The sequence below is a fragment of the Perissodus microlepis genome, chromosome 15 (assembly GCF_051167445.1).
Source record: "Perissodus microlepis isolate ML-2025 ecotype Zambia chromosome 15, ASM5116744v1, whole genome shotgun sequence".
Taxonomy (NCBI): domain Eukaryota; kingdom Metazoa; phylum Chordata; class Actinopteri; order Cichliformes; family Cichlidae; genus Perissodus; species Perissodus microlepis.
In genome coordinates, this window is record NC_140475.1 from 8,740,491 (window position 1) to 8,765,562 (window position 25,072).

Genomic DNA, 25,072 nt, shown 5'->3' on the forward strand with positions numbered 1-25,072 from the left:
TGTTGAGAAAGTGCCAAGTGAATACGTGTGCAAGTGTGAGCGTTAGTAGAAACAGAAACATGAGTAACAATTTGCATGAATAAAAACAGTCCAGGAATTGGCTTCTTGGTATGTTTCCAAGTTAACTGGTTTAAATGCAATGGTTTTCTTGTAGTTTCAAGAGAAAACTGCCAGCCGGCTGAACTAATGTAGAAAACCGTACCCAGAAATCCCCAGTATGCTGTTGGTAAGCACAAACATGAAAACAGAGATTGGCCTTCTGCATGTGTGCAACCCCTGATAATCCTGGATTAGCTGCTCTATTTCCATGCATATACGTGCAAACCTTGACACAGAGATAAACTTTGTAAACAACTTGGCAAGCGTATTACAGAAATTTCACTGTGAATGACGCTGATTACTTGGTTTAAGAGTAATCGCAGTAAGCTGTTAAATATTTCGCAGAACGTCTCAATCAAAAGATTTCCTTTGATTGAGCTGTTTGTCCTAATACTCATATAAGACCATAATCAAAGGTTATAGTTTAAATGATTCTGACAGTGTCCACAGATGATTTTGCTCCTGTTATGATGACAATCAAACTCACTGACCCTTTGATTGCTTATCTATAAAACAATGTCCTGAGCCATTAAGATGACATGGATGAAATCTAAATTTAGCAATCAGTCATCTTAGAGTCATCTTAGAGTCACTCAGATAATGTGCACTGGAATTTGAAAGTACATTGTCACAGTAATCCTCTAAATAAATATCACTGCAGTTGAAATGTTCACAGTTTCCCTCTTGAAACTTTAGAAATATGATTGTGACCTTTGTGGTCTGGCTAACTAATTTCACTGTATAAGCAACTGTACATCGACAATAAAAACGTTCTAAGTTCTAAGTTCTAAGTTCATGATCTTGATGACAGATTTTTGCTAATAGGGTATAATTTATACACTACTTAGTTTAGTAAAATCAAGTAATACCAGCACAGCTCATATAGTGACATGCATTATAATGCATTAGGTTTAAGCTTCTAATGGGGGATAGAGACTCACCGTGGCAACAATTCTGCGAATGGCAGCAGAGGCCATGTCCTCTCCTTTAGGCTGGCCCACCAGAGTCATACCCAGGTACTTCACGTTGAACACCATCCCCTCCAACAGAGTCTCCTTCGTGTCTGTCCAGTTCTCTGGCAGCTCTGGAAAAACAAGTTCATCACAAAATAAGGTGTTAAGTTACTTTTGTGGAAACCGACACACTTTCAAAGTAGTACATTTGCAGGCTCATGCATATCACCTCAATTCCCAAAAAAGTTGTGACACTGTGGAAAATGGAAAACCAAAAGCAGAATGCAATAATTTGCAAATGTCACACATTCTGGAATTATTTTTTTCCACTCTTTCAGGATCAGTTTCTAGGTCAGCGTGGTCATTCTAAAGATTGCTGAGCAAACAGTTTACGGTACTCAGCCCCAGCAACATGTGAGCTGGCAAAGTGACATCACCGCTCAGCAGGTACTGGTATAAATATCAGAGTCAGATTTTGTGTAACATTATAAATGTAAAACATGAACAGCTCTAAATATTTAAAATATCTCTGTGATATTTTAAATGTGACTAATTTGAACTTCACTTTTAAATCTAAATTAATTTTGAATGAAATGTAACCACTTTTGAATGATTGCATCATTACAGTAGAAAATAGTATGAATTTTAGTAAAAAAAAAAAACAAAATAAAACAAAACATCCACTGGCAAGCAAATCCAGTATCAGGGCTCTGATAATGCCATAACTAATGCCTGCAATATCCTGTTGTCTCTGCGATTCCCAACAGGTAGTACCAGCTGTCCTCGAGCTGACTATTGCAGGCAGTGTCAGTGACTGCACCCATGCAGAGAGCTGAAAATATCTTTCAGAGACACCTGGACACCCTACAGATGAGCAGCAGGAGAACAACAACTTACAAAACTGCTACAGGCCACATTCTGTGATAAAAACCAACAGTTGAACAAGGGAAACATCTGAGCTACAGATTTTCAAATGACTCTTCCAACACCAAAGTGTGATTAAACTACAATAAATATAAAACTATGAAATAATCAACATTAAGCTCTAGCGCTTTTCCCCCTCTGTCTTTCTTCAATGCTGCTTACACAATTGAATGAAATGAGAGAGTGAGATTGACAAAAGGAATGAGCAAGAAGAGCAGGGTGAGGGAAAAGAGACATGCACACACAGTGTCCAACACTCTATTGGGATATACTGGCACTAAATTCTCCACATGGGCTGAGCCATCTGTCACTGGCAGACCCCATGCAGCTGTGAAGCGAACAGCAAACACCACCATCCCCGTCCCACTGCTTCCAACGACTCTGAATTATTAACTAATCTTCAATCACACTGTGGGGGCTGTTTCAGAACCAGAAAGCACATTCGGTGTTATGAAATGCAAATTCTAAGGTACGCAGTGGCCAGCTTACTGCAAATCATTTGACAGCTCTGGATGAGAGGTGGCTGCTGATAAGGAGTCCCATAATTTGTCCTCCATGAAAGTTCTGCCTTTAAATGTAATATATTTACAGTCCCGTGTGACCTAGCTCACTACTGCCTAGGAATGGTACTTGAATTATTTCCTGACCCCTTCTCACAGTGGTGTCCCTTCTCACAGAAGGTCAAAGGGCAGGTTTGGCTACATGACAGGAAAAATGGGTTTCAGGCTTTTAAAGAAGAATACATGAAGGGAGAAATTAGATAAGGGACTCTATCCCTGGAAGGATTACTCACAAACAAATTCCATTGACTTTCACCGGCAAAGGGAGCAGGATTCTATATAATTACATTTTTGTTCTATTATGAATGGGTCGATGAGATTTTACTGAACTAATGCATTTAGGTTGTTCAAAATGTTACTGACCAAAGATGCAGATGTTGAAGGGACATTTTTAAAAAAAAAAAAAAAAAAGAGCACACACACATTTTTTAAAACACTAAAAACTGATATCAGTTTTTGACTGTTTGCTGTACCCCTCAATAATCTCTTCCTTCCACTGCCCATACTTATCATTGTGGTGTGCTTCAGGCTATAGCATAGACAAGAGACATGCGCATAAATGTAAAGTATGGTTTAAAAGCTGTGCCTCTGCCCTGACAGAAGCTGCACACCCTTCCTAGCTTTCATAGTTAAATATAGCTTCAGAGAGCCACAGTATAAAATTATTTTTTACTTATGGTCTTAGGAAGGTTACACGAATAACTACATCTAACAAGTGTTATTAAAATTCTATTCAATTACATTCTCAGTTTAGTTTTATTTATATATTACCAAATCACAACAACAGTCGCCTCAAGTTAAAGAAAGTATTAGAAAGAAGCCCCATCAGATGAGCCACTATGAGCAAGTACATGGTGACAGTGGGAAGGAAAAACTCCCTATTAACAGGAAGAAACATCAAGCAAGACCAGCCTCAGGGAGGGGTAGCAATCTGCCGCCACCAAATGAGAGTGACACGAGGGAGAAATCAGTTTATGTTTTGTGTGTCTTAAAGAAAAAAATACCAGCTGAGATTGGCTTTTTTTAACTATCAAATATCGGTATTAGTCTAAAAACCCAATATTAACCTAAATACATACAAATTTTTTTTTGTTTGTTTGGTTGGTTGGTTGGTTGGTTTTTACACAAACTGGTCAACAGATTACTCTCATGGGTGAAGTTGTCAAAAAAATATAGTCAATACTAATCGATAAAAATTACTATCAGATAAGAGAGCGGTCCCCAACCCCCGGGCCGAGTTGTTTGGTACCGTGCCGCGAGAGCTGAGGCTAGGGTGTGAAATGTATGGTTTTCAGGTTTTTTATCGTTAACTCAGTTTCCCTGGGTCTTTTCCCGTGTTGTAGTTGTGTGTCTTATTTTGAAAGAAATAGTTACACGTTACCATAGCGACCAGAGAGCATTAAGGGGCAGAGAGGAGGATGTTACTCTCAATGTTGTTGGTGCATTTCAGGAGGACGCTGCTAATAAAGTTACACAATTACACAGTGAATTCGTGTTTATTATTATATTTACAAAATACCGCAGTTTTTCTCTTGGCCGTATCAGACACCTTAAAGGCCGGTCCATGAAAATATTGTCTGACATTAAACCGGCCCGTGGCGCAAAAAAGGTTGGGAACCTTAAACCTAACCGAAAAAATAGGTTTTACGCTCTTTTTGCACACTGTTTTTCATACATGTCTTACAGTTGCGTTACTCTATTTTTTTACGCTATGTGAGAAATTAATGACATTAGTAAACTAGTATTATAATCCTATTCACAGTTAACTCATTTGTTACACGGCAGGTGTGCTCAGGCAAAGCCCTAATGTTTACTACTGCTCATGGGCTAATCTGTTTTAAAATATTAATAAAATATCTCACAAATAACAGGGGGGAAAAAACACATTTTTGTAGTACACATGAGTCAAATTTTTAACATTTCCTGTTTAGTTTTCATAATTTCAGTTAAGGGATAGCTGACTTTACCTGGGACTTTTCTCAGTCTTTACCATCATATACCTATTTAAGACCCTTTAACATCACAAACGTTTTACACAAAAAAGTTAGATTTAATTAACAAGTTAAGCTCAGCTCATAAAATCTGCTTCTGAAACAACAACTATGTTTTATTTATTTGTTTTTTTCCCAGGCAATAAAATCTACACTTATCACCTAAAAATAAGACGTCTGTTTTTGTTTCCTCCTGTGCGAAATCAGGGGACCATTGTTTAAAAGGGGACCATTGGGGCGATCGTGGCTCAAGAGTTGGACGTTCGTCTTGTAATCGGAAGGTTGCCAGTTCAAGCCCCGGTTCCGACAGTCTCAGTCGTTGTGTCCTTGGGCAAGACACTTCACCCGTTGCCTACTGGTGGTGGTCAGAGGGCCCGGTGGCGCCAGTGTCCGGCAGCCTCGCCTCGTCCCAGGGCGGCTGTGGCTACACTGTAGCTTGCCATCACCAGTGTGTGAATGTGTGTGTGAATGGGTGGATGATTGTGTATAATGTAAAGCGCTTTGGGGTCCTTAGGACCAAGTAAAGCGCTATACAAATACAGACCATTTACCATTTAAAAGGATTTTTGAGCCCGTCTGTCACAGCTGTCACTACAAACTGCATGCACGGTGTTAAAATAGAAATCCTGTCACACGGCGCTTCTGCAAGAGTGGCAGGGCTTAGAGATTGGTCAATCCAAAACAATTAAATACACTTCACCCTGTCAACTTTATTACCAATCTTTCAGTATCCATATGACTTTATGTCATTCAAAGCTGCAATGCGTCAGCTTCTGGTCGAAAGATTTATTGCACAGTTTGGCTCTGTAAAAATGCCACAGCAATACAAAGCTGAAGTGCCACAGTCCATATTGTGTCTTCCCCAAGCTACACAAATGAATTATTAAACAGCTTTATGTTGATGCTGCAGGGTTTCCAATATATTATCTGCCTAAAAGAGGAGGTCTTAAATTTTTAATAAATCCTATGTGAGTCTACAGAAGGACTGGGACTGATAAGAGTGGCAGGAACAAGCAGAGGGTGGCTAATTGGATTTAACACGTTGAAGAAAATCCTCAGGACAACTAAAAATGCGAAATTTGAACTTTAAAGTAGGCGTGCGCGCATACATTCGCGTTGTGTTTGCGAGATAGTTCTCATCAAGGCCGATCAAATTTGGATGAGGACAAAACAAGATTAGGGTATGAGCGCGGCCTTGGCGGTGCACTGGTGACATTTGCATCTCTAACAAATTGATGCCTGGCAACACTTTCACACCGAGTACACTGCAGCAAGAGCACTGATTTCACGGTGTTCGCACAAAGGCTTCACAGTGGAGACACACTCTAAAGGAATCAGTGCATTACAACAAAGGCACAGAACAATTTAATAACATTTTGCTCCACAGGGCTTTAAGTGTATTCGTATAAAGTTACTTTATAATATTACTGCCTTGAGATGTTGAGCACTGTAAAATATTTCAGACTGTGTTAAACCAGCAAATGACAAGAGCAGCATTTCACAGTAGCTGATCTGACTCTGGGAAGTGCTTCTGTAGTATAATAGACGCCATGTGCTCTGCACGCCTTCAGCTACATGCCGTGATCACCAGCTGTCTTTCTGAGCTACACACTCGGTAATTTAATTTGCTCTGAGAAGTCAAAATCATACCCAGGTGAATTCTGCCGTGGCTGAACACCTCGACTGATGGCTAATTAATAACATAAACAAGAGTAAGCAGAGACGTAGAGGGCATATGGATAAACAGAGGGCCGATACGCTATTTTCCTCTAGACGCTTAATCTCAGTTACTATCTAAAACTGCAGAAACAAGCGTGACACCCAAATGAATTGTCTATTTTTTGCCTCCATCTCTTTACAGGAAAACTGGATATTCTCTCCTAGAATGTTTTTCACAGCAACTTGACTAGAGACCAATGGATTGAATACACCATCATCATATGAGTAGAGATACATTCAGCTTGCTTTAAGACCCCCGCTGACACCCCCATCCTCCACATCCTTCTAGATGTAATCTTTTTGCCTTAGTGTTTTACTCATCTGATGGAACTTTGAATCTAGGACACCACCTTGACAGAGAAAATAGGCCGCACATTCAGGGAAGATGGTTGGCTGGGATGATGTGGGTGTATTGGGGGGGGGGTGTAACTGGTTTCCTGATTCTGCCTTGAGGGGAAACCAAGTAAAGCTAAGTCTTTTCATTCAAGCTCTCACTCTTCAAACTGCTTTTTTTAAATCCGTCCCCTAACTCACCTTATGCATCTTCAGTTCCTCTGGCACTAACTGAATGCACAGAATAAACTCCAGTTGTTGCTAATGAGAGCAGCTTGGGCTCCTCACAGCCAGGAGTGCAGTACAAGCTATTTCTCAAAGCCTGACAGCATCAAAAAGAAAGATACGAAAATGCAATCATGGGATCAAACAGATGATGTCTGAAGCAGCGAGGTGGTACTTGCAAATAGCATTACTAAACACATTGGCTAAGCATCAAAAGAAGTGCATCAACTACAGTGGAATAGTAGACCCTGCACACTCAGCTTGAGTAGTACATAAAAAACCCACACATTCACCAACCCAGAGTACAAAACATCATGTCATTCTATTTTAAACCCTCACAATCACAGCTTTTGATTTCCTTCACTGTACTGCCCTTACACTGATAGATAAACCTGAATAGAAACTCACTCGAAAAAGGATTAAGGTTATTAACAGAGCGCCTGATTCAATAGGAAGGAGAAGGAAATAAGCTTTACTAATAAAAACAACAGCCACATTACTTCAAAGTGTTTATGCAAAAGTACTCTAGATGGAAATAATATGATTGTATCCAGGTAGTCCTCTGAAAATTTGAGCTTGGAAGACTAGATAAAAACCCTGTTTGTACCATATGCCCATTAGTCATGCACTTTTCTAATGGAATCACAACTTGTGGTCAGCTGATCGGAGAAGCTAAAATCTATTAGAGCTGCACCGATTGGCCAGGTAGGGTCTGCAATCACTCGGTTTACAGCGTTCTCAGACTGGACTGGTCAGCCCTGTCATGCCTGTGCAACACTGGCACAGCAGCACAGGTAAATAGTTGCTCGCATAGTCACAGCTACACTATGAGCATGGCTATAGCTGTTAGCGAGTTCTTCACTATGAGTGAGGTTTGCTAAATTAAGCCATGGGGAAACATGACAACTGTCATAACAAAATACCTAATTAAACACTTAAATACCCTTCATCCAGCTGAACACAGCTAACAAGGGGGAAGTAGCTAGCTTTAGCTTTAGCCACTACCCCTCTTGTCTAGTTTAAAATGCATAAGAATATAGCTTCTCGGAAAAGAAGCTGAAACCCAACAGAAAAAAGAAGACAACGGATTTGGGTTGACACTGGTTCAGGTTTCTATTATTACCTTCATTATAACAACTTAAACAAAGCTACTGTTCTATTTGCTTCTAAGCTACTGTTTAATTTAAAATTTCTTGAGAGCTTGAAAAACCTTTTTATTCAACTGATGACTTTTGACATTCACACTTAAGTGTGATGCTTTTAATTTTCCCTGCCAGAAAAAGAAAACTTTTGGTAGATTATTAAATCAGAAGACTATAGAGTGATTTATAGTGGATACAAGCCAACAAGATTCAGTTTGTACTTTGTAAAACATATATATTTTATAATAGTTGCATCAAGCTCCTGAATTTAGAAAATTTCATTTACACCAACTATAAGAATTCTCTAGCGTAAAATAATTTAGGTTAATAAACCACCAATTTTCCCCAAAGGTTTGTCCGTGAATCCGTGCTAGTGCCTCCCTTTCAGCATAATGTCTCTTTCAGCACACCACCCCTTGCTTTTACTTAAAACACTGTATCTGCTGTTAATGCTGATTGAATTATCTAGCATGGCTGAGCAAATAGAGCAGAAGCAAAGTGGGAGCTGTTCTGTTGAGTGACTGACATGGGCTGAGCCTCTGTAATAAAAGACAGATAAGAAAGTAAATATTAGCAAAGAAAGATACCACCTAATACCACTCTTCATTAATGTGTTAAGCACTTTGTTTCAGCAAAAAGGGGAAAAAAAATCATGACTGTATTCAAAGCTTAAAACAACAATCTGCAGGGCCTTTAAACCACTCGAACTAAGACATAATATCTTGCTTGTGTAATACATACAAATTTTGCCAAGTTAGGCTTTTGTGGTCTTAAAGGAATGTTGGGACTGTTATTGATGTTCCCATCTAGATCTTGATTATGAAAAGCCAATTATGTCCTGAATGTTAATTGCCATAACTGTATGTCATGTCATTTAGACTTTGTTTTATTTTATTTATTTTCTTTTTTTTGTTTTATCTGAGCACATACGTGTGTGTATTTACATATATATTCGTATTTGTAAATGCAAGTATGTGTACTTGTGTATATATTGTTTTTTTCTGTATATGTCTGAAATAAAGATACAATAGAGTGAATAGAGTATTTATTATGCAAAACATAGACCTCAGCTCTCCCATCACAAAGCCTTCCAAAGGTTCCATGAATCCTTAATAAGAAAGCAGTGAAACACTCTTATCTTTTCCTCAAAAACTAGGATGCTTTCTCCTCAGAAGTGTCCAGAGAATAAAATGGGATTAACATTAAGGTTATTTTGTGGACATGCGTCATTACACGGTCAAATTAAAAGCCAACACAGACGTTTAGGGTTTGTTCCTGGATGATTTCCTGCACTCTATTTATAGCTGGCATCCCAGTGTGAAAATTGTGCTAATATTTACTCTGCAGACAGTGACAGTTGGTGTGTGGCTGGTATGATACTGTGCAGGAGGACTGAGCCAGATAAGCAGACAATGATTAAAAAAAGAGAGAGAGAGAAAGTAAGAGCCACATGGATTCATGCCATCATACAGAATTCAGTGTGTAATGGCACCAGAAAAACTGAAAACAGCATTCATTTTAATCTAGTAACTGTTGTCTCTTCTGGAAGAAGACGTAAAATGTTGCAACATGCTGTATCTATTTGGAACAAATGGTACTGGAAAGAGGTTGGGATTGTTTGCTGATCAGAAATCACAAAATCATTATATGTGTGCATTTTATCTTTATATTTACATGTTTTTACATGTTAATACATTAACTATAACTTGTTTTGGGGCAGCGTAATGACAAGCTGCCATTACCATAAAATATTGCTACTGATAATGTAAGTAACCACTGCACAAACTACACTGACACTCAGGACTGCTGTATTGATACACATCGTTAACACGTTGCCATGTTGGGAATAAATGAACACACAATGTTTTTGCAGTTTATCCTTCATGTTGGAGTGCAGTGAGTCATTTGAGTGTCATAGGAGGGACACAGCTGTATTATTGTATTACATGTATGTATGTTTAGCTTAATGTCAGCTAGACATTTGCTAACTACAGACTCACGCTAACCTGAAGAAACAAACAAACTTACCTCTGCCTCCTCACAGGGAGGGTAACATAAGTGGGGTATAGATACAGGTGTGTTTGGTTCTACTGTTCTAAGTGTATTTACTTATTTATATACACTTCCAAGTGAATGGCTTGTAGCTGGCTGTGAACTCTGGATAGCTTTAGCCACTTTGTCTTTGTTAGCCTCTTTAAATTGCTCATGTTTGATAAACAGTGGTGCAATGGTTAGCATTGGCCCATCACAGCAGGGATGTCCTGGGTTCAAATCCAGTCTTTATGTGCAAATTTGCATGTTCTCCTCAAATCAGTGTGGGTACTCCAGCTTCCTCTCACAGTCTAATAACATGCATGGAGTTATGCCAATTGGTGATTCCAATTTTATCAAGCGTGACTGGTTGTCTGTGTCAGTGTTAGCCCTGTGACAGATTGATGACCTGTCCAGTGTGTACCTTGCCTCTCACCCTGTGAAAGCTGGAATAGGCTCCAGCACAACCCTGAACTGAATAAGTGAAGGAAAATAGATGATTAGGTTTGTTGAAGCAAGAGTTTTCATAGTGGTTCCCCTGTAGTTTACTTCGGCAAACTATGTGCCTTCCCCATTCACAGCAAAGAACTTCTTAACAGCAAAGTCTCACTATTTTTTTGCTACGAGAAGATTTGCCTGTGCAGCTGTGCATGTGTTGCACATTCGTATGAAAACCATCCGATCCTGGTCCCCGGCTGGTTGATTGCGTTGTTTGGTGGAAAATAAATGTGCTTCAACATTTCAAACTCCTGCTGGATTTTCGTCCCGTTTCGCTTCGGCCAAGCTCACAGGCAGCTTGTTTTATATAATCACTAGAGCCAGCTTTCTAAGAACCCCTCTCACTCATTTTACTGAGAATATGATACTTAGGTCTAGGAAGATGGAAGGAAGACGGGATACACTTGTGTCTAGAATGTAACTCATGCCCTACACTTTTGTTTTTAACAACATGTCCATGATTGTTTCCGAACATTCATGAAGTAGCTTTAATTTTGCATATTTAATCAGACCTTAAACATACACCTGTTAGGTCAGAAAAGCACCATTTAAAATGTTCAATTAGTTGTCTTACTATGCAACACAGAGCAGCCCTCGTTTGTCAAACAGGGTGTTTACAGATTCTTGAGTTGTGGTCTAACATTGACTGAAGGGTACTAAATATGGAGGTGACTTGCACTTTAAGTGTCCATTAGAAACACCCTGAATCATCTGAGTGACTCAGCATCCACCCTTGTTTATACATGTAGAGCGCTGTGTCTGTTAAATTATGTGATTTCCATACACTATGGTCAATACCCAAGGATCTAAAATAACACTGCATCCTAGATTTATTACTTTGCAACTTTTTAGATTGTAGCAATTGCTTGTGAAAGCACTAAACTCAGCCACAAAGGACAGACTGAAAACTACTAACTGTATAATTATGTATGGAGAGAACAATGGTTGTCATCACCTATAAAATGATTTTACATCAATGTTCACTAGAGGGAAAGTAAACATTTCCAAAGTCATGGCAAGTTAACACAGCCACAGAAGAGACACTTTAATATCGGAGCTATTTCCTCGCGGCCATTTATTCATAAAGTATAATCGCTCTGCACCATACAAGGATTGTTTTCATTAGCAATTCAAACAGGGCGTGATTTTCTCTGCGCTGATACGAATCTGTTCCCCCAGGAGTCCTCGAGCTCCCATTTCAACATCTTCGTCAACTATAAATAGCCTCCCAAAAAGAAAATCTATTCAGGAAATAATAGGTTTATATTTAATATTTTGTTTTCAACTCAAGACTAAGGCTGTGACTCAAATGAAAAGAGGAAAACTAGAATCCCCACATTCCCCAGTGCTAATCTCAAGCTGAGTTCAAGGGACAAACAAAGCAGTCATTACTTTTCCCATCCATTATCACACCAAAGCAAAACAAGTCACCTTTGAGAGCTGCTGATCTAATTTAAGACAGTGTATCTCTGCACCCCTTTAATAGATGAGGGCATCTCACAGGAATCCCTTCTAATGCAGTGGAGCACTTCAGACCCTTCCATCTGACTGATGGATGTTAGTCCGGCAAGTACCAAATACATCAGCTTCTAGGGTGTTACGCCTTTGGAATAACAAGATAAAGGGATAATCGATGTGAGTGCTTCAGCTGTGCATTTGGAAACGACTGATTTCAACTGTATACATTTTCCTGGCGTTTTTGCCTTTCCTTTATATCAACTTGTGAGTTTGAAGATCCTTGGCTAGATTTCCAGAATGCTGCAGGCACTCCACAGGCAAGGTCATATTTTTTTAATGTGTTTGCCTGTTTGTTTGTGTGCCTGTAACTGTGTAGTGGTTAGTGCACTCGCTTGGCAAGCAAAAGGTCGCTGGTTTGATTCCAGCATGAGATACAAATCCCCTTTGGGGTTGCATCAGGGAGAGCATCCGGGGTAAAAACTCTGCCAAAGCAAACATGCAGTGCGACCCCTTCTGGCAAGGGAGAAGCTGAAAGTCTGATATTATCCAGCCACAAAAACTGACGGCCAGTTCCTGCATTTAGGAGCTTATTTTGCTTTCAAAAGAGCCATAGTGCTGTCATATGGTTACAGTAAATATAAAGCTAGAGCCAGCAGCTGTAAAGCTAAGCTTAGCACAAAGATGAAAAACAAGTGGAAATAACCTTCTGGATATAGCAGATCTTAGTAAGTCTCAAGCAGCAATCTTGAAGGTGGTAAAAGCTGCAAAATCCACTGTGAGTTTGCCAAAAAAATAAAGAAATAAACATGTTTAAAGACTGGTACAAAAAAAGGTTTAGTCACTGCAGCCAATTTCCCCCCTTTGTGGCAAATGTAGATGGGTTGATTCTTCTTCCAACTATTTTGTTTAGATTTCATTGAGGCTTAAAGGTATATATTATTAGTCGCATGGCCACTTTGAGTAGTGATTCGGCGCTGAATCAAAATATCAACATCACAGCGAACAGGGACGCACCTTGCTACACATGCTAGGTAGCACGCACTGCTATTAGCTGACTTCCCATGTTTTGATCCATCTAAACATGGTTATCTTACCTTAATTATACAGGATTATAACTGCAAAGATGCTGAACCTGAGCCTTCAAAATGGAAACTCTAAAACCACAGATTGCATAAAAGTATAGCTGTAGCTAGCATAACAGGAGCCACTGGTTTCTAAGTTGCATTTTGAGATGCCATCTTCTAAGACCCCACCCCCCAAAAAAACATTTAAATAATTTTGGATGTACAACAGATCTCAATAATTTAAACCCTAAAAAATATTATGTAAAATAATTCAGAATTCATCAAACAGCAATTTTCAGAAGCTTTTAAAGCCAATATTCATCAGATAGCCCCATAATTAATACAAGTATGATCAGAGGAATCCACTGAAGTATAACTAACTTATCTGAGCTGGGTTAAACACTTCCAGCTCATCTTAATAAACTGCAAAATCAAGATAACATGTCTTATGATAAAACTTCTACTGGGATTTTGGATGCTTTGTTTCATTAACAACAAACAGAATGGGTTTCTGTACAGCGCTGACGACAGGCGTTTTCCCCTTTTAGTGTGATAGGGTTATTTTTAGGAGTGGGCTCCTCAGCTCTCAGTGCTGAGCTCAGGCAGGGACATGACGTGTCAGAAATGGTAAGGGGAGTTGAATTTTTTAGAGGTACAGAGCAGATATGGGATTTGGCTCTCCAGTGGAGGGACAGGTTCAGCAAAATATGCATGCGTGCACACGCACACACACAAGATGCATCTGCAATACTTAATCTCTCTCCCACACATACAAACACACACACAGAATAACAATCGACAACATGCTCATAAAGACTCTTACACTGGAGTGACAGCATATCCTATTTCATAGACACCTGTCACAGGCATCAAACAAGACAGAGCACTCAAATGTTTGGACTTCACACAGTAAACAGGAAGCTGTATTTGTGTGAGTGCGTGTGCACATTATAGCGGCTGTGTGAACAAGGACCTCTCCCGAGATAGGGGCTCTCAGTTTCTCTCTGTTGCATAATTCTCTTCACTTCAGGCCAGGGAACCTTGTTGGTGCTAAAAACACTCCAGAGAGAATGCACCGAATAACAGAATAACATTCAGCTCTCTTTAAGCCACTAAAACAGTAGTTTGGCTGCACATGTTACTGTTTATAAAGGGGAACGGCGACACGTGGGAGCGAATCATGTCCTCTTGGCCGTTACTGATGTACTGGATGAAACTGTTAATAACCCCAAGGCTTTAAAAAATGAATTACCAAACATAAACATTTATAGCAAAAATTCTACTGTGGACCACGAGAAAACATTACGCTTGCCACAACACAACACAAACCCTCGTGGGGGGGGGTTCACAAAGAAAATCAATATAGAATATGATATGCTGCAGTTTTTAATAACACGAGGCTGAGGTTTTAAAAATCAATATTTGTGGAGTGAACCAGTGAAGAAAATAAACCTGCTTGCTTCAAATGTAACAGGTGCAAGACAACATGTGGAAGATCGAACAAACAACGTCGTGAAAAATCTGATTTACTTTCTGAATGTTGGCTGAAATAGATACAACATATAGAAATGTACATAAAGGTAACATCTGCACTACGCTTTCCCGAAAAATTAATAATACAATATGTAAAAATCAAACCTTAAAGTATTAATACAGAAATTATTACGCTGTGGAATACTACAACTCATCTTTGAATGAGGCTTCCTTCAGTTTCAAAATATCCACCGCAAACAGGGGGTTATCACACGTGACATGTGACAACATCCCAAATCCATTTAATACTGCATATTCTCTTGGCTGTGGAAAAATGAAGACCAAAACTTCACCTTTGCAGCCTGAACTGGGTTTACAAGAAGATGAAGCAAAGTGGCAAAAAATATGGAGGATATGCTAGTTTATAAATGTACTTCCCCTACCTAATACTACCAGACAGAAATAAAAAACGCACACTAACAAAACAAAAGAGTATATTACACAGTCAGTTCTATGTCTCTGAGCTAAATTTGTGCTAAAGGCAAAGCAATGCTTTGAATGAAATGCAAACAATGAGCGTGCCGATATCCTCCCAGCGGCAATGCCTGCAGGCTGGTGTTAAGTGGACAAAACATTTTTACAAAGATCATGCCCATATTTGCTAGTTTGTACAAAATTAGCACGCCACTTACCAACCCCATTTATTAGCTGTACCATGCTAGTATAAAAATGAGATTTAACAAGATCCTGAAAACATTCCTAAGAGATTTTGATCAATATTGACATGACAGCATCACACATCAAAGCTCCTGTTCCACCACATCACAAAGGTGCTCTGTTGGATTGAGATCTGGAGACTGTGTTGAGTACAGTGAACTAATTTGTCTTTTAAGCCATTTAAATGATGCTCAGGTGGCAATGAGGGACCCAAAATGTGCCCAAATATATCTTGCACACCAATACACCACCAGCAGCAGCAGCCAGGATGCATACCTGATTTTATGTTATTTATGCATATTCTGACCCATTCATCCATCTTCTCCCACTTATACAGGGCCAGGTCGCATGGGCAGCAGCCTAAGCAGAGAAGTCCAGACCTCCCTCTCCCCAGCCACCTCCTCCAGTTTGTCTGGGGGAACACCAAAGCATTTCCAGGCCAGCCAAGAGATATAGTCTCTCCAGCGTGTCCTGGGTCTGCCCCAGAGCCTCCTCCTGGTGGGACATGCCCGAAACACCTCACCTAGGAGGTGCCCAGGGGGCATCCTTATCAGATGCCTGAACTGCCTCAACTGGCTCCTTTCGATGTGGAGGAGCAGAGACTCTACTCTGAGCCCCTCTCGGTACTTCTCACCCTATCTCTAAGGGAGAGGGCTTCGAAGGAAGCTCATTTCTGCCGCTTGTATCCGCGATCTCGTTCTTTTAGTCACTACCCACAGTGACCATAGGTGAGGGTAGGAATGTAGATCGACAGCTAAAGTAAGAGCTTCGCTTTTACACTCAGCTCTCTCTTTACTACGACGGGAAGGTACAGGTTCCGCATCACTGCAGCCGCCTTGTGAGAAAGTCCCAGTAGATCAGCAGTTTCTGAGATACTCAAACTAGTCTGCCTGGCACCAACAAGCATGTCCCATTCAAAGTGACTTTAATCAGCTTCCCTCTCCATTCTGATTATCACTTTCAACTTCAGCAGGTCGTCTTAACCATGTCTACATGTCTGATTGAATAGAGTTGCTCCCAAGTGATTGGCTGATTAGATATTTGTTTTAGCAAACAGCTAAACACAGTACAATGGAAAATTTTGACGTGCCATGGCCTGGTATAACACAGAAAGGCTTTGGATCAGCAAAGTGATTCATCCTCATGTGGGTGCCAAGAACAATAACATTTCATCCATAAAGTAGTTATTGAGATATTTTAGCCAGAACAAAAATAGTGGACTGATACTTTCATTTTTCACCATCTAGAACATAATGACAGCCGGTTGCTAGTCAACAACTCTTCAGATTACTCAATTATTTTGCCTCAGAGTTGAGGAGTTTTATTTAGAGACCAGCCGCTTCATGACGCTGACATTTTTTTTCTCCCATTGTCGCTACAAGTCACTGAATTTCAGTGACATTCTGTGGTCTCTGGTTGCCACATGCCTGCCAGTCTCTTCCTGTGTAGGCGTCCCTTTAGACTCTCACTGCAAGCATGGCTAAAAAGGTCACACGCCAAGCACCGGGGTATTTGCTACTAGAAGCCTAAAATAAAATTTCTAACACAACATGGCATTTATATATATATATTTTTTGTCAGTTTCCTCATAAAACAATGCAGGAAAAAAATAATCAAACAAACTGTAGTGGAAAAAGGCTATGCAGAACTGTGAGATAGGTCTCTGTGCTTTTGACAGTAATCCCACTAATCAGACTGCTGGGGCGATAGAGCTCGTGCATTTCCCTTCTGAAGTGGAATGCTTGAAAAGACACTCAGACAAAAACATCTCTGCTGTTATCTATGCAACCAAACAGCACTGATTTGTGTTTGAAACATGGTTGTAGATGAAAAAAAATTTCAAAAAGAAAAAATCAAAGACTTTATAAAGACGTTAGCTGAAATTACAAGAAACACAATGAGATCCTGTTTTCAGTCACAGTGTGGGTTCAGTTAGACACACAGTGGGTTAAATAATTTAAAATCTTTACTGCAAATAATAGCTCACAACTTAGATAGTACTAATTTTTGAAATAAAAAATCCATTAGACAGGTTTCTTGCCTTAAAGCACGCCCTGTAAAAACTCATTAGCAGCTTTTTATCATCTAATCTATCATCAGCATGCGACTGGTGGGACTGATGAGTAGTGAACATGAATTATGCAGACTATAGGTGGGAAATCTGCTCACTCAAATCATCATCTGATGTACTGAAGCTCAGCTAATGGCATATACTGGCTTAACTGATCCTCTAAATCACTGTGTGCTTATACATGAACCCTAGTAAGTGCAAAGACAAATAAGAGTGCCTCTACGTTTAGCAGAAGAAATCCAAAAGCACAGCAACATCTGGCTGTATATAAGACTAAATATATGCACTATTCTTGCTCCATTTGCCTCTTTCTGGGTGGATGATGTTTTTTAGTGCAACAGTAAATGGGACAGTGCTGGTTGTGTACTTTATGCTAATACAACCTTTCCTAAAGATGTCATGTTAAATGAATCAGGTCTCTACACTGAAGTAGCCAGTGCATTGAATCCATGCAGTCTACAGACATATTTGTACTGGTTTACAGCCAGGACTGCATTATCTAAAGCCAAGTACACTGACTTTTTCCAAAAACATGTTGCTGTTGACTATTTAATTTATAAATAGTTTTAGCACTGCCAATGTTGTGCTGTATCAGGGTCAAGAGTCATGTTTAAAGCCTGATCACACACAAGGATAGCCACATGGCTACATCTGGTATTAAAATATAACTAGTTTAGTTTAGTTTTGTTACAGTGCAATGAAAACGTATTTTAGGCATGAACAAAGTCTAGAATTTTATTAGGCCAATCATAATTTTGGTTTTGTTGTTTTGTTGATGTTGTGTGTTTTGCATCATCGTCCTGCAGCATAACTTCCTAAAAAGCTCCACTTGAGCTTCACGCCATGAACTGATGGCCAGACATTCTCCTTCAGGATTTTCTGGTAGAGAGCAGAATTCATGGACTGTCTAGGTTCTGAAACAACAAAGCAGCCCTGGACCATCACACTACCGCCACCATGTTTGACTGGTACTATGATGGTCTTTTTATAAAATGCTGTGTTAGTTCTATGCAGATGTAACCATACTCAAACCTTGTAAAAAGTTTAGTTTTGATCTTATCGGTTCACAGAATATTTTTCCAGAAGTTTTAGGAATCATCAAGGTGCTTTTGAGCTCCTCCTGGCTGAGCTCTTGGAGTGTCGTTGCTGGCATTTTATGCTTTTATAGACTGAGAGATGTCAATGACTTAGTTTCTCAGATGTTCTTGGGTTTCTTTAGTTGTGCTGATTTTTGAGATCTTTTAGCCAACTTCACTTTGTCAAACAGGTTCTTTTTAAGTAAATTCTTGATTTAGCAAGTCTGGCAGTAATCAGGCCAGGCCAAAACATGCAGTTAATCACAGTTGATTCATGATTTAACAAGAGGGCAGTTCAATTTTCACATAGGGTGAGATACATTTTGATAGCTTTTTGCTCATTAATAAATAAAATCTACTCAGGTTATATTTGATCTGAAACATAACACAAATTAAACACCCACTCACATCGTGCTTTAGTTCATCCGTTTAATTTAAACAACGTGTTTGTTTTTTTTTATCTGGGACTCCAATATTTTCCAATATATTCCAGGATTTTAGTCTTGAAACTAAAGAAGTCTTTTCAGTTGTCTTTAAGAAACTTAAAAAAGTCCAGTCGCTTTTCTATGCAAGCTCCTTAGATAACACCATATAATGTAATTAGTACCTAATAAAGCTATATTACTAGTACTTATTTCTGGATCCTAACACAGCTCTGACTGCTCAATCAGTCACTAATTCATCATCTTATTTATCACATTCAGATCCTGGGAACCCTCTGTAAATTGATCTTTACTAATTCTGGTCTTCAGCCCTTTATTGACACTCAATTCTTCCTTAATGGTGGAGGGGGGCTATGTTTCCTCTTCCTCCTCACTGCTATCTCTCTGGGTCACGGGTTCCTGAGTCTTAATGAGCCACTGAGAGATAATTGCTCCTTCAGGACAGTGTTAACTGACACCAGTGTCTCCTGGATGACATTCAGTCAAGCCCCTGTCAGGTTCAATATAACCAAGGGCTATATTCACAGCCAGAGATTGAACCTAATGACTCCTGAGTCCACCAACTTCAGATCGAGCTATGATCCAAACTGCAAAGCACAGGAAACAAATTGTATATTCTGACAGTTTCTTCAAAGCCACAGGGCTTGAGAACACAACAGAGAGACACCAGAGATTTTGTTAAGGATGCTTATTGTCTTCTGTTTTCTTCTTCTCACATTGATCACACAGCTACGCAGCAAAAAAGAAGATATGCTCCATTACAAAAAGCACTTATAAAATGCAATACTAAAGGAAATTACACAATCTTGCTTGGCTTCAGCTCAGTCTCCTCCAGTCACAGCATTTTGAACTGATGCAGCAGGGACATCCTTTAGTGCCAAGGGCAAGTGTGTGTGACTTCTAAGACACAGGAAAGGTCTGTACTGCTACTGTGTGACGTGATGCAAAGGGACGGCCTGTACTCAGGGTACATGCTGTGTCCTCTTCCATGCTGCCAGTGGCTTTGACCTCAACAGATGACAATGGGCAGCCACAGTGGGCGACTAGAAAGTGCTGCACATGTCAGTTTTCCACTTGCTAAAGGACTAAAGACTGACTACATTTAAGGTGGAGCAAATAGATCACTTTATTTTAATAAGGTTTAATAAGGTGGCTGGTTAAAAATAAAATTGTTATTATGCATTGTTTTTGTCTTTTTGTTTTACTAATGGAAAGAGTGTTCACTCTTCATTTCATAGAAACCTATAAATATGTTATATATATATATATATAAAATTTTAAAGTGCTTTAATTCCACAGCTATTCACAGAGGGGGTTCGTGACTTTCACATGGTTGATGGTAGGTAGCAGTGGCCGCAGTGACTCCAGAAATGCTCGCAAAAGTGTGGGACGGGTTTGACTACCATATGGACATATATCCAGAGGGGGACATATTGACCACTTGTAATAAAATAAATAAATACATTTTTGTTATATAGGGTGTATCAAAAAAGAACCACACAATTTCAAAAGGGTAATTCAATTCAGTTTTTTTAATTCAATTTTATTTATATAGCGCCAATCATAACAACAGTTGCCTCAAGGTGCTTTATATTGTAAGGTAGATCCTACAATAATACATACAGAGAAAAATCCAACAATCAAATGACCCTCTATGAGCAAGCACTTTGGCGACAGTGGGAAGGAAAAACTCCCTTTTAGCAGGAAGAAACCTCCGGGAGAATCAGGCTCAGGGAGGGGCGGTAAGTTAAGTGTAACCTTACAGTGGTGGACAGTTAGAGGTCAGGAGGCAATTAAATTAATCAGTGTAACACTCCAGACACAAGTGATCATCCAATTAAATTCCTCTGTCTCATTCCACCTTCACACTGGAGTCTCATTTAACCTATTAAGCCCCAAGCTTAACTGATCTCCTGCCTTTGCCCCCCATATCAGGGGGCGTTGGGGCTTAAGGGGTTAAAACCAACTCTTACCTAAATTAACTAAATATTGTCCTTAAAAGTGATTATTTATCCACAGTGACTTACCATCCACGCTCCACATGCACTTTCAGTTGGCTGTCAGCACACAAATAATTCATCACTCTCTTTCAAACTTAACCACACCTAATGTGTGTGAAAGTGCCAACCGGCTGCGATGTTACCTTATTTAAATTCCGACAGGCAGCTCTGACGCATTGCCACATGCTGCCGTACAGACACTGTCCTCTCTCCACTTTGCCTGCTTAAGTAGCATCTGGACATCAACAGCCGCTCTTACTGCCTGCACCGTTTCCTCACTGCTGCGTTCACACGTTTTCCCAGCCTGATCTCTGCGGTGTTTCTGAGACACAAACTGCTTCTGTCATCAGGTGCCGAAATCCAGCTGGATCCTGCTCTGGCAGTGTCACTCTGCCTTTTCTTATCTCTCTCACTGGCAACAACAATAAGAGAAGAAAAGCACAATGCAGGGGCTTCTGCTAACAATGTGTCACAATCGATGTCTTTCAAAATGACATGCTGATGGTTTGTTTGTCATCAAAAGTCAGCGCGGTTGATGTGCAGAGTATTGTGATGTGGAAAATTATGATTTTTTTTTTTAAATCCCTCACTGTTTGTGCACAATCAAAAGTTTGAGCCCAGCAGTTATGAGAAGCTGGCAAACCCAAGCACTTATTTGAGACAAGCCGACACTTAAAACTATCATTTTGTGCTCGAGCTGAGAAACAAAATGCATTTAAAGCAACCAGAGACAATCATGAAAGCCCAAATCCAACAGATTTATGTTCGGGCATTCAATAATTTATGTAGAACATGTCCAACAGAGCAGAAGAAACTAAGAACATCTTGCTGGCTGTGAAATTAATCAGTCATGTTTAATGAAAGCTGGCACTAAGTAGGAATTTTGGATGAAGCATAACCAGCATGCTACCATTTATTGCAGTGGGAAGCTCACAGGCAAAGTAGCAGAGAGGAGGGAGCGTTCAAGACGGCGCTTGACACATTTGTGTTACAGCAGGGCTGCAGGCTGCAAGGCAGTCTGTCACTGATGGTGTGACAAGGTTTGCTGCTCTGACCCCTCACTCAGCACTCAAAACCTCCTGTACTTCACACTGTAGTTGTTCTTAAGCAACATTGCATATTGAATATGGTCAAAAAAACTTTTTGAAAAACCAATAACTGAGAATTATGATGTAAATTCAGCTCAATTATTAAAGATGTGTTTGTTGCATATTCATTTATCTTCGTCAAATGATAATTAGCCGACCTCTGTGGATGAAACTCGCTGAAAAATTCGTTTCATTTTTAGATTTTTTAAGTAGCTGTATAATCTTATTAGACAGCTGAAGTGTGTTCAACAGAAAAACTAACCTAGACCTTTAATTAGATCTTAGTAGGATTAGATCTTAGTATAGCTCTCAGTTCTACCTGCAACAAATGAATACCATGCTGCTTTTAACTAAGTCATAGCCAGAGGCAATTTGATTGCTGTTGCCAGTCTGCCCTTATCCCCAACCTATTTTCACTTTTTTGAACACCTTGATTGATTTTTTTTTTCCCATTAAGCACCAAAGGATGAACTTGGACCATAGGATGAGCACTGATTAGCATCTCAAGGTCACTGTGACCTCCCAAAACACATTGTGACTGTAACTCAAGAATTAATGTGCTACTTATGACAAGATGTCATGAAAATATCTAACAGGATACAACAATGAAGTGAGGAGGTTTTACAAGCAAAGGGTCAAAGGTCAACTTTCTGTGTTATTATAATGTCCCTACAAACACATGCATTATTCAGCTCCATAACTCAGGAACAGACTGGGAGTATGCTTAACTTTGATTAGGTGTTTCAGTAATCTGTATTGTAATCTCTATAAAATCCCTGCAGTTTTCACTACTGATTGATGGCTGAACGTTCATCCTGATTTTACAAAGTACAAAGTTGCAGTATTGATCTATCAGCGGATTTATTTGTTTAATATCTATAACTACATATATACAAGTGATGAGATCATAGTTTACGAACTGTGTAGGAACCTACTTTACAAATTAACAAATAGCTTACCTTATTTTTTTTATTTTTTTTGAATATTTTCCATTAAAATAAAGATTGCATTACAATTACAATTGCATTGTAGTATGTTACTAATAATACACTGTTATGAATATGCCTGTGATAGCAGAGAACATCTGATAGATATATATGAACCAAAATACCTCATCATTTGTTTTACCTTCTTAGTGCCAGGTTGGACTCTCTTTTGCCTTCAGAGCTACCTAAATTCCTCTGAGATTTTAGTCCATGTTGACATGATAGCATCACACAGTTCCTGCAGATTTAATTCAGCTGCACATCCACGATGTGAATCTCCTGTTTCACACCCTAAAAGTGCTTTACTGTTATAATAAAAGGTCATTTACGTTACCATTGCCATCCTAACAGCTCAAAGCAGTCTAGCTATTCTCCTCTGAAGCAAACTTCCCAGAGAACTGCAGCTCACTAGGTAGCTTCTCATTTTCACACCATTCTCTATAAAACCCAAGAGATATTTGCGTGGAAAAATCCCAACAGATCAGCAGTTTATAAAATACTCAGAGCAGCAGGTTTGGCACCAACCAAGTCGCTTAAATCACCCTTATTCTCCAATCAGATGCTCATTTTGAACTTCAGCAGGTTGTCTTGACTACATGCACTGAGATGCTGCCATGTGATTGGCTGATTACAGATTTGCATTTATGCAAAGTTAAGCAGGTGTACCTAATGAAGTGGTAGGTGAGTGTAGATGGCTGTAAAACGCAGCTAGGTGGAAAACTTGTAAAGCTCTTATGCTAGCGTTCTCAATTATTATTGTACATATTACTAGATTAAGCGAATCCAATGGGGAAAATGCCGAAAAGAAAGAGTCCTAAGATCCCAAAGTGAATGTTTCAGAGTTTCCAACAGTACAAAGCTTTAATATATTTAACTAAAAAACAAGAACAGCAGCTATTTAGATTTTAGTTTAACTTGTTTAAACTGGTAATGAAGAAATACTGGCTCTAAGTAGCCATTTATGTTGGTATGGGGCTTCTGGCAGCATTAGCTCCATATCACACAGTAAAAGTGACAGGACTGTGCTTGTGTTTCTTATTATGTGACAGCTCAGAGTCAACAGCATAATAAAACAGCTTGTAACTGTACAGCTATGGCGCTTAGATTTGGCAGAAGGACAAACAAAAGCGCCCGAGCAATAAAACAACAAGTCCATTAGCTTGCTGCGAGCAGCCAGAGGCACACACTGCCCTCCTTTCATACTCCCAATCTGACAGATGATGCTGCCGCTACGCCACATGAAAAAAAAAAAAAAAAGAATCTTTGCAAAACTGTAACCGTTTCCAAACATTTGTATCATCTCACTCACTTTCGTGTTTTGAAGTTCCCCATGTGTGCCGCGGAACTCCCGGGCTCTTGATAATCGCTCTGCCGGCAGATTTCAGGGCATCCATCACGAGGTGTGTCTGCTCTCCGGCAGGTGGATTCCCCAGTCACCGGACCACAGGGAGGAAAAGACGGAACAGCCTGCGCTCGATGGCGGATACGCCGGAAAGGAAAAAGGCGAAGGAGATAGGACACAGATTCAAGTTCCAGCCCCGAGCCTCTCTTCCTCGTTCTCTCTCTCTCTGTCTTTACCCCTCTCTCTCTTTCCCAAGTGATAATGTGAGCGGCTGAGGGCACACACGAGTCCACTGCACCGTTTCCAAAGTTGAGGGCGTGTCCTTCTAACCTTCACGAGCTTCCTTCAGTGAGAGAGAGTGACCTTAATGAAAAAAGTCATTACAGTCTAATGTGTGTACCAAGGACTTAAACACACTAATGAGTTTATGCCTAATGAGCTTACAACTGCACTTTCTGTCTCATAGGATTTCTTGTGGGTTATTGATCAGTGGTGGGCCCATTGTTACCATGGTTTCTTTTTCTTTTAGTTTTATTTTTTTAATTATCAAGTAATGTCATTTTAGCCCTTTACCATGTTTAATATTTTAACCTTGACTAGAAACAACCCTACAGTTTTATTTAAGGGTGGAGATAAAATCATTAGCTACTGCTGACCATTTTCTTCATGTTTTTTAATGTTTTTTCCACATGTCCGTCTATGTTTCTTGTTAATAATAAACAAAGTAACAAAAGTAGTCAAAAGTCGAAATAATAAATAATTTGTTGGTATTTTGGCGCCATCTTTCGATTCTAGCTCGAAATTGCAATTTTCTTGTAATAACTGCTGTGACATCTTCACCTACTCGACAACATTTAGTAAGATTGTAAACAGATTAAA

The 25,072-nt window shown here is 39.6% G+C and overlaps 1 protein-coding gene across 2 annotated transcripts in view; it reads right to left on the reverse strand.

Annotated features, from left to right (window-relative positions):
• LOC146371618 (low density lipoprotein receptor adapter protein 1) overlaps positions 1-24,714 on the reverse strand; it is a 49,421-nt gene extending 24,707 nt beyond the window's left edge. The window contains exons 1-2 of one of the 2 annotated variants that reach the window (XM_084954342.1): positions 24,161-24,714; positions 1,041-1,183 (exon numbers count right to left, since the gene is read on the reverse strand). In XM_084954342.1, coding sequence (XP_084810468.1) covers positions 1,041-1,183; positions 24,161-24,245 — 228 coding nt within the window. In that variant the 5' untranslated portion in view covers positions 24,246-24,714. The remainder of the gene's footprint in view (positions 1-1,040; positions 1,184-24,160) is intronic. The other variant, XM_084954341.1, reaches the window with a different exon arrangement.
• Between the last annotated feature and the right edge of the window lie 358 nt (positions 24,715-25,072).